The sequence below is a fragment of the Sceloporus undulatus genome, chromosome 4 (assembly GCF_019175285.1).
Source record: "Sceloporus undulatus isolate JIND9_A2432 ecotype Alabama chromosome 4, SceUnd_v1.1, whole genome shotgun sequence".
Taxonomy (NCBI): Eukaryota; Metazoa; Chordata; class Lepidosauria; order Squamata; family Phrynosomatidae; genus Sceloporus; species Sceloporus undulatus.
In genome coordinates this window covers 60,764,309-60,782,809 of record NC_056525.1, presented here as the reverse complement: position 1 = coordinate 60,782,809, position 18,501 = coordinate 60,764,309, and the positions used below count along the sequence as shown (strand labels likewise).

Below are 18,501 nucleotides of genomic sequence, written 5' to 3'. Positions count from 1 at the left end.
AAAAACATCTGGAGTGAAAAATCAGGTAATTTGCTATTCAGCAAGTCTGCCCCTTCCTTCCTTTGAATTTGCTTCCTCTGCATTTTGAAGGCCTAACCCTGAATCCCGCAATCTTCATGGTTGTCTCATGGTTCTCAAATGCAAAGCCTATAGAAAAAGAATGGAAGGGCAGTCTTAAAAGCGACAACAGGAAAAGGGGTTTATCTTTTCCAATTCCCATTGCAATTGGCCTATAATGGTTGCAAAACAGCTCTTATGAGATCCTAATAAGCAATATCTCTTCTCAGTTTTGACCTGATAAATCAACCCCACAACTTTAAAGCATTTCAGCTACCTTTGTGGGACTTAATGTAGATCAGGTATGGGGAACCAGCATCCTTGAGATGTTGTTGGACTGCAACTCTCACCAGCATGGCCAAAAGTCACAGATTATGGGAGTTGTAGCACATCCCTCTCTAGAGGACTACAGGTGCCTCTACCAGGTATAATTCAAATTCACTCTGGCAGAGCTTTGAAATCTTATGGGTTATGTTATAAAATAAGATGAAAGTTATTCTTACTGAACATTTTCAAGATATCTTTGCTAATAGGCATGGTTTGCGTGCTATTCTTCCACTGGAAAGAGGGCCAATGAAAGTATAAAAATATTGACCAACAGTAAAAATGCAGGCAAGATTTGGCCATCATGAAAAATTGTAACCCAACATACTATAGTTAATCTTAAATATGGCCTGGTAGAAACAAACTAATTTCAAATCATGGGTTATGAAGCTAGTTGACATGAAAGCATACTTAAAATTAAGCACACCTCAGGATTATGGTACAACAGTAAATAACAGTTAACAGAAATCAGAAGCAAAGGTTTCTGAACTCCTTGTAGTGGCCATGCTGGAGGATCGCATAGAGAAGCACATGTGTCTTGATGCAAATTGTTCTTGTCACACTAAACTATGGTTCAGTGTGATTTCTGAATGTGGCCACAGAATTGCAATGTAGGACTGGACTCTTGCTTTTAAGAGAGTTGAAAGTAGTTTGAGAGAGGCATTGCTTCCTTATGATCAGAATTTTGCTCTACTGTTGCCTCTGCTGAAGCAGATTCAGTAGCTTTTACATTGTTTTTTTTTTAAAAAAAACACCCAAATGTCGTTACTTAATGCAAACATGGAGTAAGTACATACCAGGGTGGGCAACTGTGATGGTTCCAGGGGTCAATTTTCTGTTTTAGTACCCTGCTGGGGACTGTACAGGTGGCCAAAAATGTGAAGCCAAACCAAACCAAACCTTGAGGTGGTCTGTAGGCTAGTTCAGATTTTAGGTGGGAAATGTTTTTTTCTTCTTAAAAAGGGTGGGGTGGCCCTGCAACCTCTATTACAGAGGAATTGCTTCTCCCAGAAGCCTCTGAGAGACACAATCCATCAATTTTAAGCTTAAAAAAACAGTGCTAAAAGTTATTCAAAGTTATTTTGGACTACCAGAATCTCCCAGCTAGTGTGCTAACTGACCATGTTGGCTGGAGAATCCTGGGAATTGTAGTCCAAAAAAAAAATAAAAAAGGAATTTATCCATGCTTTGTTCCTACCTTCTACCTTTATCCACAAGTAACATAGATCACAGCTAGCCATTCAGGGAATGTAGTGTATTACAGTCTCCGAAAGGCAATTGTCCCCAATCCTTTTGAGGGTTTTTTTTGGCAGATGATATTCTTCATATTGGGATATAATCCACATTTAGGAAAAATATCATGTATGAAGCTGCCGTTATCATCAAGAAAGGGGTTAAGGGAGCACAGGTCAGCTGGGACAAATGTCTTGTTAACCAATTGGCTCCATATCCCTTCCCAAATTCCTACTGAATATGGCAAAGGACAGAGCATGCCTTTAGCTCTCAGACTCCATTTTGATACCTGTCCCCTCTTCGCCTCGCTGCTTTGCTGCCAGGAGGGGGAGTTAGGATACGGCCAGAGGCGGCTTTCAACAGGGAGCGGAGGGACAGTCGGAGGAGATTCCAAGGGCACATATGATTTGGGGAGGGGAGGTCGAGGTGGACCAGTCTCCTGGAGTGGAGAGGAAGCCAAGAAGTGTTAGGAGTAAGAGCAGAGAAACTGTGAGAATGGGAAGGAAAAGAGAATTAGTGAGACACAGACCAAACAGAGACAGGTGTACAATCCAGGACAGGGCAGCTGTAACTGCGTACCCCAATAGGCCAAATGTCATATAACCAGTCCTTTTCCTTACTGGGAAACCCAATGTGAAGCCACACCAGCCTGCTGCTAGCCCAATTCTACCCACAGAACCATGTAGCAATCTCAGCTTTCATATGCCTCAAAAATATCTGTGATTTAAACAAAACAAAAAAACAAACTCTCTTCTTTTTCAAGACACATTATCCAAAATACAGATATTTCATAATTTTCTCACTGTTTGCCACATGGTGTGAATTAATATTAATTGCTGTAAGATTGAAAGCCCTGATGGTGATTCTATATGTATTGATGTCACAAGGCTTCAGCAACACGGAAAGTGATGGCCCCAAACATGCAGGATGGAATATGAGTGGGGCTAGGGATTGATGGTGGATTTGGGGCAGGGGTTTTGGTCCGATGACAGATGTGGCCCCAGTGTTTAAAAAAGTTGCCAACCCTTATGCTAGAAATTTCATCCAAAGCATTTGGCCTGTCCTGCTAGAAATGGACAAGATATATCAATTTGGGTATACCTTCAATAGGTATGTACTAGGGACAGCACCACATCTGACCACCTTTGCCTTTTGACCAATGTATCAGGCTTCCATTTGTGATTGGTATACTTGAGGCTACTACACAGAATAGGAATAAATAGGGCAGGCGATGAAACTCACTCCACATAATTAGCACAACTGAGTCATTCCAAAGCTTTAGGGTGCTTGAAGGATGTGTGTATGAGAGGCTTTGGATTTTTACTATGTCACACCATCCATTCTTCAAGAATATTTTGAAGAGATGAGTAACTCACTAAGGCTAAATCCAGAATATTTTTTTGACAAGAATGGGTCTCACATTGCTCTAACATTCTAGTCATGCCAGCCTTGAGTGTTACTTGCCAGCAAACACAATAAAGGAAAAGCATAAGTCTTACTGCAGGGCAAACAGCCTGCTAATTATTATTAGCCTAATTGCTCGTTTCAGTGGGTTTCAGTTAACTGTACAAAAATCAACGGAATAGTGAAAGGAACTCTCTATGCAGTTATCAATATCTGTTTGGTTTAATTTAAATTCTAAGGGAATTTTGTGTTTAAAATGGAAAAGTAAAACCACAGAAGTTTTATTTTAACAAAGAACCAGTTTCCTACAAACTGTACTTTAGGTTGTTGGCTCTTTTGCACTACAAGAGGAGTTTTAAACATCTTGTTGCACTTTTTGGTTTGACACTACTTTTGCCACTGAAAACAAAATCTCATAAGGTTTCTCATCTGAAAATTTTTCTGCAGCTTCCACTGTTCACATCAGAACAAGGCTTGGGTTGCCATCTACTGGTGGAATGGCAACCTTTGAAACTGAAACTTCAGGAAACATCTTGCTCACACATTTAACACTCTGTCTCCTCCTCCTAGTTTGCTGTGTCTTCTCCATCTATCCTGGGCAGTGGTTCATTTGGCTCACCTCATTGCTGCCTTGCTTGGTAGGGGAGCTCTGGGATCCTGACACGAGAGAGAAAGGGCTCAAGGGGCTTGTGAGGCTGGCTGAGCTCAATGGACTGGCTGGACTATTAGAGCTGTAGGTTCCTGATGGCCCAAGAGTCACTGCAGAAAAATGGTAGAAAAGGGAAAGGATTAGTAAACAGAGAGTAATAGATCAGTGTGGGAAAGGGTGCTGAATTGTAAGATTGATACAGATAGAAAGTGTGTCTCTGTCTGCTTTATCACACTAGCAGGCAAAGGGGATTTAAATGAGAGAAAACTAGAGAAAACCAGGAAATGCCTGAAGTTTATCATATGACATTTCCTGGTTTTCTCTAGTTTAACTCTAGTTTAAATCCCATTTACCCACTAGTGTGATAAAGCTCTGTGTCTGTGTAATAGGGACCTGACTAGCGATAGCTTCCATGGATGCATCAATACTGTAGAAATTATGCATATTGATGCCACTTTAACTGCTCTGGCTCCATGCCATGATACCCTGGGGTGTGTGGTTTTACAAGGTCTTTAACTTTCTCTGTCAAAATGTGTATGTGCCTCACAAAACTACAAACCCCAGGATTCTGTAGGATGGAGCAATGGCAGTTAAAACAGTGAAAAACTGCATTATTTCTATAGTGTAGATGCACTGCATGCCAGTAAAACAGCTCTGGGGCTCAGTTTGAACTTTAAGGGAGCTATCTAAAATGCTGAGCCTTTCCCCTCATAAACAGGCTCAGCATCTTAAATTTCTGTTAAAGTGATGACTGAAACCTAGAACAGATTTACTGCGCCACTGACATAGGAATCAGCAGTCACTGCTGGAAGTAACATTCTTGAAAGAGGTAGAGGAAAAGATGAGGGAGGGAGAGGATTTTTAAAAAAATGGATGGAACCCCAAATGAGTACAGCAATTTTGACTGACCACTCCATGACAGAGGTTCTTCCATGAATCAAATATCCAAAGATGCTGAAGAAAGCTAGGATTATTTTCAAAACAGCTGTATGCATTCCAAGATCAGACTAGCATTCCACACCAACATTCGATTGCCCTGTTTTTTCTCTCAAAGACTGAAAGTTTTCTTGTTTTTCTCACAATCAAATGGTTAGTCTGGGTGGTGAGAGGGGAGCTGTAGTATAGTTTCACCTGGAAAACTTCTATACTATGCTTGCTGATGTAGGACCAAAGCCAACTCTTGAAATAGCCAAGATGTTCAGGTCCATCCCTTAATGCAGACATTCTCAATTGCTTCAGATACAATAAGTTTTCTAATTCTTCTTTTAGGGTATTTGAAGTTGATGAGTGGTGGGCATGGAATGCAGATGAGTGATGGCCCAGCTCATCTTCTGAAATATCACCAGGTACTTACCCATTGGCCTTCCCTAAACATACATCTTTAGTGAGCACATCCGAATGACAAGTTGGCATTCAACTCCACTCTCATTTAAAAGCATAACTGCTATCTGAGCCACAAAGACAGAACTGGTTGCAGTGAATGGGACAGTGATGGGCAAGAAATGAGGTTTGTTGCCAGTTGAGGTAATGGCATCAAGGGATAGAGATTTGGCTATAGAGGCAAGCCAAGAAAATCCCAGAGGTTTGGCTATGGGGCCCCATCAGTCTTGTTTTGCTTAAGCGCCCACAGATGTCTGGTGCTGGCCCTGCAAATCTGAATGATTTCTCAACAATGGTGAAGTGATGGAATTAAATTGCAGTAAATAGTACTCCCACACATATTGCAACAGTAAAGTACACAAATATTTTCAGATGGCAGATAAGAAAATTATAGGTGTATGTATCATGGAAGGAGTGGCAGATATCCAGATAACAGTGAGGCCTGTTGTTTTTTCTCTTAGGATCAGGCTAAGATGCACAAGAATCCCAAACCTGGAAATTAAAGGTGTGGGACTTTACCTCTATGCTTTGCAGTGTCTGTTCCCCGAGAGGGGTTGTTCTTCCGCAACCCTTCCATCACATCCTGGATTCGCCAGATCTCTTTCTGGATTTGCCGGTTGAGCATTTCATTCTGAAAGACACCCAAACCAAGTCAGAATCTGTGTTTAAGTAAAGCAACTCTTCTCTGCTCTTGCTCCTATTTTAATTCAGTAAAAGCTCCCCCCCCCCATTACATTTTACATGTAGCTGGCATTTCACAATAGGAAAAGCATCTGGGGAGCTGCTTCAGGAAAAGAGTGGGCAGTAAAAGGACTGTCTCCTTTTCCATTTCTTTAGGCTAAAATGTTCCCATCAAAGCTAGTTTTTTTTAAAAAAAGTTGTTTTTAAAAAAATAAAAATAAAAGATGACATTCCATTAGGGATTTGCTATACTTTTTAATGTAATGTACAATTTATTTCCCAAGCTGTTGTTTTTTGTCGTGGTGATACAGGAGGAGCGGCAGGGTAGGATAAGGATTGCAGGGATAAGAGTACTACTAGCAGTAAGTGCCTTCAAGTTGTTTGTTGGTGACACCATTACTTTTATAGGGTTTTCTTAGGCAAGAAAAACTTTCTCTGTAATATAGACTACAACCCCAATATTCCCTGGTAGTTGCCCAAGTACTACCCAGGCCTGAGCCTCATTATCTTCTAAGATCAGACAGGATCGGGAGTCTTCAGGATATTTAGGGTTGAGGTTTCAAGGACAGAGCAAGAAGAGATTGCTGAAGAAAGAGCCAAGGTTTAGATAGACAAAAAAGGAAGGAGAAACAGATAGGGATTAAAGACTTGAGAGTGCCTTCTATTTTTTGGAGGGCAGATGTGGACAGAAGGTAGATGAGGTTCAGAGAAAGGAAGAACTGCAACTGCAAAGAGAGAGAAAGAATCCACAGAGAAATTGCTCCCCCCCACACACTTTTTTATAGAGATGAAAACGGTGAATTACAAAAAATACTTAATAGGGTGATGTATCCCTGATGAATTAATAAAAATATATATAAAAGTATGGCACCCAAGCCTTTAACTTAAATCATCTTTACATGAGCCTTAGACTGGATTCTCCAAAGGCCAATTTACTATGGTGACTCCTGGCAATAAACTGATGAACAGTCTATACAATTCCCTGATGAAGATTTCTGGATGCTTTCACAGGAAATTGTTAATGGGGCAGGGGAAATCAGTAAGTCTGTGAATCTCCCAGCAAACAAGCTATAAGAATACTGTAATAATCTCCACTGGATTGTGAGTGATGATTATATCTAAATTGATGGAGTGAGTGCATCAGGAGCTTCCTGGCTGTTTCTGGCTAAAAAACTGCATGGAGTAATGTAATGTGAGAAGTAGCAGTAATGCATGTGCATGCTTTTGAAGCTTGGAAATCACTTTTTAAGACAATTCCCAGAATTTTCTAGCCAAAAATGGACCACTTGCAGGATTCTGGGAGTTGCAGTCTAATAAAATCAACTAGGGCAATTCTGCAACTGCACTTAACAATCTTACAAGTTACATGGATACAGAATAATGTATTTCTGTATCTCCAGTTCACTGCTTATTGTTGTTGCTTGCCTCCAAGTCATTTTTTACTTCTGGTAACCCTAAGGCAAACCTTGTCACCTGATATGCCCAGGGATGATTAGGAAGGAGGGGCCAATATACGCAGCATTCTTAGATCAGCCCAGAGGTCCTTAGGTATCAGAGGATGGGCTATGAAAACAATGCAGGTAGCTTACAACTCATCTCTGTTTTTGTAAAAATGGCGATTTTGCTAATCATAGAAAAAGATAGAAATTAAATTATTTCTAGGATGGTAAAAACTGCAAAAAAAAATTAAATTAATGGAAGAAGTGCAAATATTGGTAAACAGCTCACCATATGGATTATTGATACGTCTGAATTCTCTGCTCCCCCCCCCCTTTCAAAATATAGTAAGGTTTTAGTCCAGGATGTGGAAATGACTCCAGCACAGTGTGTGTAAGCAGCACCAAGAAAGCAAAACTTTCATGTTCTGCAGGGTTAGCTTGCCATCTTTTTCATGCTTTGCAATCTTGTCTCCGTCCCCATGTATCCACCTATATCTCTTTATCTGCCACATGATCATTTTGCTCCAATTTGCAGAATTTGAAAAAATGCACATATAATTTTCATCCATTGCTATTTATTTGTCTGTTAATAAGCAGACAACTTGGATTCCCCCATTTTTAGTACAAAGTATAAAGAATCTTATATACAATCCATAATACAGAGGATATATACTAGTATTTTTGTTTGTTTGTTTGTTTCCCACTTTTTATATGAAAAACTATGCAGAAAAAGTAACTGCTCTATCCACTTACGGTAGTTTGTGTCTTACAGCTGAAATACACTCTCCTCCCTGAATACTCAGCTAAACATTTTGTTCTTGTGGCTCCATTCAAGCATAGAGATATCAGTGCAAATCAAGGTGATAAAATGGATCAGATTAGGGATGTATATGCAGATTAACTAGTAGTGAAATAGTTAGCATGGGACCTAAAAGACTATTGTAATTACTCAGTGAACAAGAGTACATACAAGTGCTGTCTTATCGTTTAAAACATGAGAACAACCTGAACACATCATCCTTCCAGCCATAGCACAGGAATAAGGTGGCTCTGTTTACCTTTACAATCAATTAGTTCTATCAGGACCAAGGGAAGCTCTCATCTTCCACTTGAAAGAGTCACTCAAATATCCTGGACTGGATTTTATGCCACTTTGGAACAAATACTGGATGCTCTCAACCAATGGAAGATTTCAAACTAGAGGAATAAAAGTGTCAATCCTTGTTTGTCTTACTCTCACATATGAGAATGTGAATCCACAGTCCTCCCCTTTATGGCTGGTGGCTTCCATATAGTGTAAATGGATTGGAGAATCCAGTTTTAGCCTGAACTTTGAGTGCCAAGTCCTATCCCCAAAATAGCCCAGCCCTTTGAATATCTTTTTTTAAAGTTCAGGTTCAAGCTAAGCATGGATTAATTGCCCCACTGTCACTGGAGCCATGAGTCACTATTAGTGAGACATTTCTGGTCAGCCTTAGAAGAGTGTTCATACTTATAAGAAAACTTTTGACCCAGCTATGAAAGTGACATGTGTGCTGCTGAATTACAACACAGAAAACTACAAAGGCAAAAGGCATTAGTTTTGTGCCATTTTTTTGTACAGATTGACAAAGCCTTGGCAAAAAACAAACAAACAAACAAACACAACCCCACACATATTCTTACCCTGGCCAGGAAAAATCTCACATGAGTTAATAAACTCTTGACAGGCTTTCTTGACAATTTGTTTAGTTGAGAATGAATAATTAGATTTCTGTCCATAGCAAGATTGCCTTACACACCTCATGCCTTTTCAATTAAATCAAGTTCCATGTCCAACAAAGTTACTTGTGCAGAACATGTGTGTTTTGGTGCTATGATTTTTTTTATGCTTTAGTGTGACTAGTTTTAAATGACTTATTGTAGTCTGCTTTGATGTTTTTCAGAGAAGAAAAAAGGTTCTCCAGAATCATATATCACTATGTATACTTAACTAAATAGCAGAGGTGCCAAGAAATACTGTTAAGTGAATTGAGAAGATCGACAATGGTCCCATTACACATCTGTGCAATGTGAAATAGGCACTATGCTGGCTCTGCTATGTAGTAACATAACAGCAGCCCTCTAGTGGATATGGATGTAATGAAACTGCCTAGTTCTAATTCCTGCATACGTTAATCCACATATGAAGACGTAACTTTCATACAGGTTGCCAACTGAAAATTTTAAAAAATTAAAATTAGAAAAGTGTGTGTGTACATGTGAAGCCTATGGTGGGTTCTAGGTAGGGGAAACAGCCCCTGGAACTCACTAAAGTCATCGAGTAAAATTCTTAAACTTTGGTCATAAATCAGTTTAAATAGTCAACAGTCCTCATTTGACTTTTAAAGCCGATTTGCTTTAAATATATAGTGAACATTATGCTTGATTAAAAGCACAACCCTCTCAGCATCTCTGTTGAGAAGACATCTAATATCTGTGTGCCTGAAGTTCTAGCTTTGTATGGAAAAGAAGATGGTGTGAATGGGTGTGCGTGTACATGCACATGTGCATGCACGCATGCACACATACGTGTGCACCCTTTCCAATAAGTAGTTTCCTCTCTTCATATTTGATACAGTCCACATTGTGCTGTGTGTCCATTTCATTGTCTAGATTAGCCTGTAGGTTTCAGTGTCCAAATACAAGCAATGTATACTTCTCATTCTATCCTGTAGCATTCTGCTGGAAGCATAGGGGCATATCTCATATTAAAGCATGCATATTTTCCAATGAACGCCTCTGCAAAGACTGCACAAACCATGCAGATTGTGTACTCCATGGCAACAGGAATATGCCAGTCCTCATTAGCTGCTTGGACCAAGAGTGTATGTGGATACTGAAGCAGTTGGTAGGTCAGGTCTCAGCACAGCATGGACGCAAAGAGCGCCTGTCAGTTCAACTGTCACAATCCTTTACTCCATTTGAGGATATACAGAGGAGAGAACAATATGAGGCTACAAGTTGCTTGCTTTTGCCTAGTTAACTCTGCAAATGAACACCAAGAAGAACAGAAGTTTTCTTTTCATGCTACAAACTCACACAGAGTTTCAGAAAAATCACAGGACATGCTCAAATGTGTGCTGTCTGGAGATTAAGAGAAACTCTGCAAGGAAAGAAAACAATGCCTTCATTCACTAGGGCAGCAAGAGAGTCAAGTGTCATTTACATAGGAAGGAAAGCAAGGATTAGACATCATTACTCTAGCTGGTGTCAGTGTTGCAAGGCAACACCAGCAGAATTTTTTTTTTATCTCAGGATCCAGAACATTTCCTTAACGCAAATAACTACAGTAGTCTTCTCCAACATTGCTGGAGGTTCTGGAAATTGTAGTCTGTAGGGCATCGGTTTGTGAAAGGTTGAACTGGAGTTCACTTATATACCTTTTTACTCCATGTCTGACAATCTGTCTTTACAGCCTGCCAGCACCTTTCCTTGTAGATGGAATGAGCTAGATGTGCACCCTGCCTTAAATGTTTCTGTAGCTAATTATGCATTACAATGAAATCATTGGTGTTTTATGCAAGATCAATAGCATATTTCCCAACATTAGCAATTTCCTTTGCACCTATTTCCAAAGCAAAGAAGTTAGCAATGACAAGAGCCATACTAGCATTGCAGAGCAATCTGCAACTCATAGTGTAGGTACAGAATTGCTTTGGCTGCTTGAAAGTATATGGCATCAAAACCACAAGAAAGCATCCAAAATATCTAGAAGTAGCTTAAATCAGAGTGGATGGGATGGTTAAGGAGGTGCATCTCAGTTTATGCAAAGTGGGAGCAGTCCTGTAATAGCTCTCAAAGGCCTGTTACAGACTGCCAAAATAAAGCTGCTTCGGGTCTCTTTGGAGGTATGCTGTTTAAATGATGCATGCACCCTAAGAATCTGGAAGCTGCACCAAAGCTGCACTCCAGTGCTTAGGAATGGAGTGTGGCTTTGGCGCGACCTCCGGACTCTTAGGACCCATGCATCATTTAAATAGCATACCTCCAAAGAGACCCGAAGCAGCTTTATTTTGGCAGTCTGTAACAGGCCAAAGCAAAGCAAAGCAAAGTACCACTTCAGAAAAAGATCAGTTGGGGCAAGAACATGAGGGGTTTTGCTAAAAGGAGTCTATTTAAAAATATTCAAAATGCACACTGCAACATGGACTACAAAAACAAATGTGATCCTGCTGTATTTACAGTGCTTTGTAGAGAGAGCAGCACTGACTGTTGTGGAGACCCTTTTAATATACAATATCTTCAAATCAGAAGTAGTTATTTCTACCCTGGAAAACAGCATATTCTGATAGTCAGTTCTACACACAGTTGGTATGCACATGCACAATAGGTGTGTCATTGCAGTAGCATTGCACAAAATTTAGTTGCACATGCATGCATATTCTTTAAAAACTGGCCCTGATAATCCTATTTGAATCTACAAAAACTTGCATATCCCAATGACTCATGTTTATAAATATGGCTTAATCAACAGGTACCCCTACTATCGTACTGTTGATTATTCTTTGTGCACAATATACTGGAATAGGCAGAGGAACACCCTACCTGCTTATTCACAAAATGATTTGATAAACTAAACCTTCCTGTAAGCCAGTGTCCAATTCAGCTTTGGGTTCTCTGTTTTTTTCCCCTCTCTTAGATTCAGCTGATCTGGAGGTTCAATTCTCTCACCTGAATGTCCAAGTTCAGCTGTTCCCACAGGTCATCATGCAAGGCTGACACCTCGCCCTCCAGGTTCTCATATTCTATGGTGCTGTTGGCCAGTGCCTGTGGGGATTTGCAAACAGTCCCATCAAGATACCAACACACTAACTCAGCATTTCTTCAGTGTGTACTTGAGAGTTCAGAGACTAACTGGCATTTAAAAAAGTGAAACCATTTATTTGGATCCCAGCCCAACCTGTGTGTACATCACAACATGGAGGGGAAACCACACATAAGAGGTGAACCCTGCATCAGTTAAGAAAACTCCCCACCATTTCCTAAAAGTGTCTTAAATGTCTTTGGAGGACAAAGAGAGCCCTTGCATGTCTCCCTGTATGAAATCCACTTGCCGCTTATGGCTAGAGTCAGGCTATATTCAAACTGGCATGACATTGGTGCACCAGAGGGGGTTAATGGAGAAGCAATGAGAACAGCAAGACATTTTCACCCATAGTGGAAGAAACCAGGGATTTTCATCAACTCCCTCTGTATCACAACAAATGCATGGCATACACTTGCAAGCCCATTTTTAATATGCTTTGTATGCTGCTACATTTGCCAGTGAGTTGAAGAGTGTTTTTCCCTTTTCACTCACTCTCCTTTTCTTTCCATTGAGAGAGAGAGAGAGATCTTCCATATACATACATACATATATATATGTGTGTGTGTGTGTGTGTGAAAAGACACACAGAAAAACAAGAAAGAAGAGATTCATTTTGCAATGATAAGCAACAAAATATTCCTTTGTTCAACCCCCAGGTATCTGCTACCACACATGGCAGACAGGCCATGCAGGTTCATTTGGAGGCACCAGGCTCTACCAATACAGCCCATGCTGCTGCAGAAACATTGCTTAATGCTGGACAAAGCCCATAAGCAGCTGAGAGGCCCATGCTTGTCCCAATTGGCCATGCAGGCTGGACAATGCTATCTGTAAACCTAAAATAGGTTTGCTGAACATGGTTCAATATGATGTCTACGTGTGGATGCAGCAATGCTACATTCATGATCATTAGGGGCTGAGTATACCTGTGTGTTTCCCAGTCACCCACCCCTGAATTATCCTCAATCACTGAAAATTTCCTCAGTATTTAAGATCTCTGTAAGGTTAAGCAGGAGGGAATGCCTTCAATACAGGGGGCTTCTTTGATTACCGTGCTGGCTTGGGACAGCTCTACTCGAATATTGATCAGCTGATTCTGGAGGGACTCCTTTTTGTGCAGCAACTTTTCTGGGTAGGCTGGTTGGCTTCCAAACATCTCAAGCTCCTGGTGTGTCCCCATCAGTGCACTCTCTAGACTCTCCTGGAATTGAATATAGCATTGAAGTAATTTAAAGAAGAAGAAGACGACGACGACGATGACGACAACTGATGGTTAGGAAGTAGATCAAAATATTTGGAATCTGTCCTGTCTTTGGAGAGTCTATTATTCTGTATTGTTTTATTAAGTTGTAAGCTGCCTTGAGTCTAATTATTTGGTGGAAAGGCAGGATATAAATGAATTAAATAAAGAAATGGTTTAAATTCCCATTCTAGCCTTGGACATTTATCCTTTTTGGGTCACATTCCCCAATGCAGAGATAATCACTTCTGTTCAAAGGAAAATATGGTAAAGTCATTGAATGTAACAGAATTACTATTATGCCACAGGGTTGAATACTAAGAAGACAACAAGCAGATAATGCTGAACATGTTCATCCTTCTGGAGATGATGAATATTTCTTCTATACTATTCAGAAATAACAAACACCTACCAGATTGGAGAGAAATCTGGTGCTTCATGAAAACATTATCCTGTCATCAAAATGTGGAAGGGCCTATAACTCCTTGATTCTTCTGCCTGTTATTTGAAGGTTTTGTAATCAACACTTGAGCCGTGAAGTCCAGAGACAGGTTCAATATATTTTACTTCCTGAAAAGATGGTAATAGATGCTACCTACTTTTTATGTACCAAAGCTGGACTGATAGCAGCATTTATTTGAAGGCTGGAAGTGGGGTAGCAAACTCTCCCCCCACACACACACACACTGCATCTCAAAACAGACTATAATTTGAGGTAATCCCTCAAATTATAGGGCTGGATCTAACAGCCTCTGTTTCAACATCTCTGCCTCCTGTGGTGTATCCATACTGCACAATGACAGTAGTTTGATATCAGTAACTTTCATGGCTCCATCCCATGGAGTCCTAGGATGTGTTGTTTCTTGAGGTACTTTAAATTCTTCTGCTACAGAGCTCTAGCACTGTAGTTAAAAAGAGTACACTAGAGCAAACTAATAGTTCCTCCCTAAATTACAAGTCCCAGGATCCCAAAGGATGGAACCATGGCAGGTATAGTGGTATCAAATTACTAACATAATGCTGTGTGGATACACACCTAATGGAAATATTTACTTAGGAGATGGCTGTCTGTTAATGAAAGGTTGCAATGAGTTTCCAGGCCCAGAAAGCTTATGATATGATAAGCCCATCTGGAAAAGCAGAGAAGAATTCGTTTATTGCTAATTTCTTCTGCTATTTACAGGAGGAGCTGGATTTCTCAGTTTGAACTAAAAGGATCCCCTTTATCTCTTTTAGGATAGGCTGTCATTTCTTCCCTCTAACCCAGTGTTTGCAAAATCTGGCCTTCAAGGTGTTTGGGACTTCAGCTCCCATAATCTTAGATAATTAGCCAAGATGGCTGAGGTTTCTAGAAGATAAAGTCCAAAATAGCTGGAGTACCAGTATTTGGGAATCACTGCACTAACAGCATTTACCCAACAGGCAGAGAAGGTGTCTGTTGCGTGAGCTACCCTTTTCCCACATGCTCACATTATCTCACATTACCTTTTCTGCACGAAGTTGCTGCACCAGCCTCTCTTGTTCCCTCACCACCTTGTTTTGCTCACAGAGCTTTCCCAAGAGCTTCTGTCATGAAGTAAAGAGAGAGAAGAAACATGAAGTACAAAATGAACAGCATAGAAGTCCACAAGAAGACAGGATGAAACATTACTCTGCTTTGATTGATGGCAAACTGTACCCTCCCAGGCCAGGAGGCCAGTCTGAGCTCTTGAAACTCCACAATGCAAGCAGGGAAAACTCACAAGCAATTACACCAGCTTGAAAGCACACACACTGAGTACGAGGGAAAGATGCGACAGGAAAAGAGACAGCACAGGACTGGTGATCGATGGTGATCAATGACACTTGAGGCCTTGCAGCTCCAACTAGCAGCAGAGAAGATGCTCATCTAATGACAGAGAAATGGGAAAAAAGGAATAACCTCCAAGAGGTGGAGGATGGAGAGGTGGCAGCAGGAGGGGAGATGGAGTGGGCAAACAGATGACAGCCAGGGAGAGGTGCTCTTACATCTGTATCTTGCTCGCTTATCTTGTAGGTGTGCAGCGCCTCTCTATAGGCTTCAGGGAAATGAGACACCTGCAAAAACAGGAACAAGTTACTGCCGCTCTCTCCTCCTTGAAGTTAACATATCATGACAAGCCCCTGGGAAAATCCAAGACTGCTTTTCTGCTTAGTGAAACTCTCTCTCCCTCTTTCTTTTTGTCTCCCACACACAGAGACATGTTTTCAACTCCTTCAGCCCTAACTTCTTCCAAATCTTTCTCAGATGGTAAGTATGTTTACTTACAGACAGACACTAGCTTGAGTCCTACTGATACTCCCAGCTAGAACCAATGCAAGACAATGTCTGGAAACAGTCTGGTTAGCCCCAGATAGAGTAGACCCATTGAATCAATTACTAGATTGTAAATATTCATCATTCAGCAATTAATTCAATAGGGCTACCTCAGCTGGGACTAACCAATTGGATTCTGGTTACTGTATTGCATTTCCACCACAGCTTTAAGGGCTGCTATTTTTCAAGTGCCTAAATACCCCAAAGGCACCCTATCCCATCTGACCCTGGAAGTTAAGCAAGGACAGGCTAGGTTAATACTTGGAAGAGAGACTGTCAGGGAATACCAAGTGCTGTAGGCTATACTTCAGAGGAAGACAATGGTAAACCACCTTAGTATCCCTTCCTAAGAAAACCCTGTGAAATCCATAGGGTTGCCGTTAAGTCAACAAGTGACTTGAAGGTACATACTTTACTTTTACTCACAAACTCCTAGGAATCTATCTGTTTTTAAAATCAACCAACTTTTATCTCATTGAAAGAAGAAAGCTTGCCATACCACACAGTGAGAAAAAGGCTCTTTTTTCTATCTAAATAGAAGGGAACAACCATGTTTATAATGCTTACGAAGTTGCTGTGACTTGTTTGTTTTTCTTGCTCAGATTCATGAACCACTCAGCTATGCTATTTATACATGCATGTTAGACATGCAGCCACCATTACAACTTGCCAGACAATTACAACCCATCATACCACAAATAGCAGCTTACATTCACAATCACAGCAACTGCAATTGCGAGATTTATAGATATACAGTAGATGACTCTCCCCACCTTGGAATTCAGGTTGATGATAGTGGAGAGTGGGACAGAGTTTCTTAAAATGTAGCTGTAACCGTGCAAAAGGGCTGCTCCTTTCAATCTAACACATTCGTAGCTTATATATGTACAAGACTAGTCTCTGTAGGCCTAATAGCAGTTGCTAGGCTTTGTAGGCCTCATAGCAGTGGATATTATGCATGTGCAGCGTGCTGAGTTTCCTTGTTGCAGAAGTTTCCATGCGAGACAGGAACCAAGGTTTCAGACCACCCCCCACAGTGCCCTCTCAGTGTATTTGACTACAATACCCATCAGCAGTAGCCAGTGTGGCCATGCACCATGCTCACTGGAGTGATGGGCAAGGCACCAGTTGGGAAAAGCCTGATTCAAGATGTTGCTATAAGAGGGTGACTGATCAATAAGTCTCCAGGGTCCCGTCCTCAGGAAACACTGAGACCAGGACTGGTTGACCTTTGGCAGAAGGCTGGATTAAGAGAAAAAAAACCTCAATAACCACAGAAATGGATATGAGCTACTGTTTTCAAAATGAGACACAAATAAAGAACTTCACAGGCTGAGTAGTCAGACAACTCCTTGGTATGACTCCCAGTTCACTCCTTGATCTGAATTCCAAAGCAAGGCAGGGCAAGACTTTTGAAAACGCAGCCATGTAGTTGTATGGTTTGAGGTTCTTCCTATCCAGCTCCCCAGCTTATAAGCAACTCCTGTTTTACACACAGGAAAACTAATGCAGAGAAAAAGTCAAGTAGGCTGTTCTAGTACATTGGCTTTGGTATATAAATTATTTATTTTATTTTATTTTAAAAATCAAAATTGAAAATGGCATCATTTTCCTCTGGAACAGTGACATAGCTAGCAGTACTTACCCAAAAGGGGTGTACGAATATCACAGGAGAACACTGATTAGCAGTGATGCAATGCAGCACAGAAAAAAGGCACCACATCAGAAAAAGAGTTTATTGTTTTCAAGCAAACCACCTCTTTATGAAAATACAATCAGAGTAAATAAATTCTGAACAATGACCCATCAAGAACTAATTACTCTACTACTGCAAAGAATGATGATCCATGGGCATGATATACCATGCCATAGATACCACTGTATATTAAAGTATGAAATGTAACAATGTTATATTATCCATTGTTCACGAAAGGGTTCACAGCTCAGTGCTCGCTTTGCATGTGGAAGGTCCCAGGACTAGGGAAGACCTTTATCTGAAATCTCTGACTGCCACTGCCTACAAATCTAGGCAATAATGAGCTGGATGACTAATGTTTTGAATCATTATAAAATAGCCTCCTATGGATATGTGAAATTTATAAAAACTATCAATTAGGAATACTGATAACTCTTGCACAAGGAGTCAAAAACCAGAGACAAAAGCTTCTGCTTTTTGTATTATCTATGGGAACCATATAAATTAGAAATGATTTTATCTAATGATTTTTTCCTTGGCAGACACAACCTTTTGGAAATCTGCCCAATTCTGACAGAAAACAGATCCAAGGCTTGGAAGTGTTAGTTTTAGATTACTTTTTGAGATCTTACTTTTCGACAGTGTTGATGCTTTCTTACATAAAGGAGGATAAGGTCTGTTTGTGTGGAAAACCTCAATAAAAGATTCCTGTTCAGAATCTATTCTGCCAGATGCTGGCTATGTGTGTAGGGAGGGGATGCATGTTATAAATGTAGGGAGTGGAAATTATTTGCTCTCTCACTGAAAGTACAGAGCTCCCTGGAAGTCAGCACTGATAATTGTTGTAAATCTGAGCATTTTCTGATATGCCTGATTTTATCATGCCAGTGTTTTCTTTCTAACTAATGTATTCTGGTTCCTTTAAATTACTTTTTTGCCTTAAAGCACTGTCCAGTGAGTAAGCTCTTATATTACTTGATACTATGCTGCAGGGATAACATTTTTTTGCAGAATGTTACGATTAGACCAGAAAGCTCCTGTTAAATGACAAAAGAAAGCATAGGTTTCACATCAATTCCAACTACTCCTGGCTAGGATTATTGACTAGGTATCACTGTCTCCCTGGATATCAGTGTGTGGTGAAGAAGTGCTGCTGGTGGTAGCTGAATTAAGCACCAGTGTGAAACTGGGTTGGCCTATTATTCACTCAAGTGGGGAAAACAACCCACAGGCAG

General features: G+C 40.5%; 1 protein-coding gene and 1 long non-coding RNA gene across 6 annotated transcripts in view; one reads left to right on the top strand and one right to left on the bottom strand.

The window, feature by feature from the left end:
* The window catches only part of LOC121928635, a 50,210-nt gene extending 38,253 nt beyond the window's left edge, over window positions 1-11,957 (top strand). The window contains exon 3 of the long non-coding RNA XR_006103538.1: window positions 11,828-11,957. This is a non-coding gene — a long non-coding RNA (uncharacterized LOC121928635). The remainder of the gene's footprint in view (window positions 1-11,827) is intronic.
* Window positions 1-18,501, bottom strand: part of PLEKHA6 (pleckstrin homology domain containing A6) — a 284,203-nt gene that overhangs the window by 31,879 nt on the left and 233,823 nt on the right. For all 5 annotated transcript variants that reach the window (XM_042463589.1, XM_042463585.1, XM_042463586.1 and 2 more), the window contains 7 exons: window positions 15,243-15,311; window positions 14,721-14,801; window positions 13,047-13,196; window positions 11,860-11,955; window positions 5,567-5,678; window positions 3,638-3,777; window positions 1,904-2,053 (listed from right to left, as the gene is read on the bottom strand). In XM_042463589.1, coding sequence (XP_042319523.1) covers window positions 1,904-2,053; window positions 3,638-3,777; window positions 5,567-5,678; window positions 11,860-11,955; window positions 13,047-13,196; window positions 14,721-14,801; window positions 15,243-15,311 — 798 coding nt within the window. The remainder of the gene's footprint in view (window positions 1-1,903; window positions 2,054-3,637; window positions 3,778-5,566; window positions 5,679-11,859; window positions 11,956-13,046; window positions 13,197-14,720; window positions 14,802-15,242; window positions 15,312-18,501) is intronic.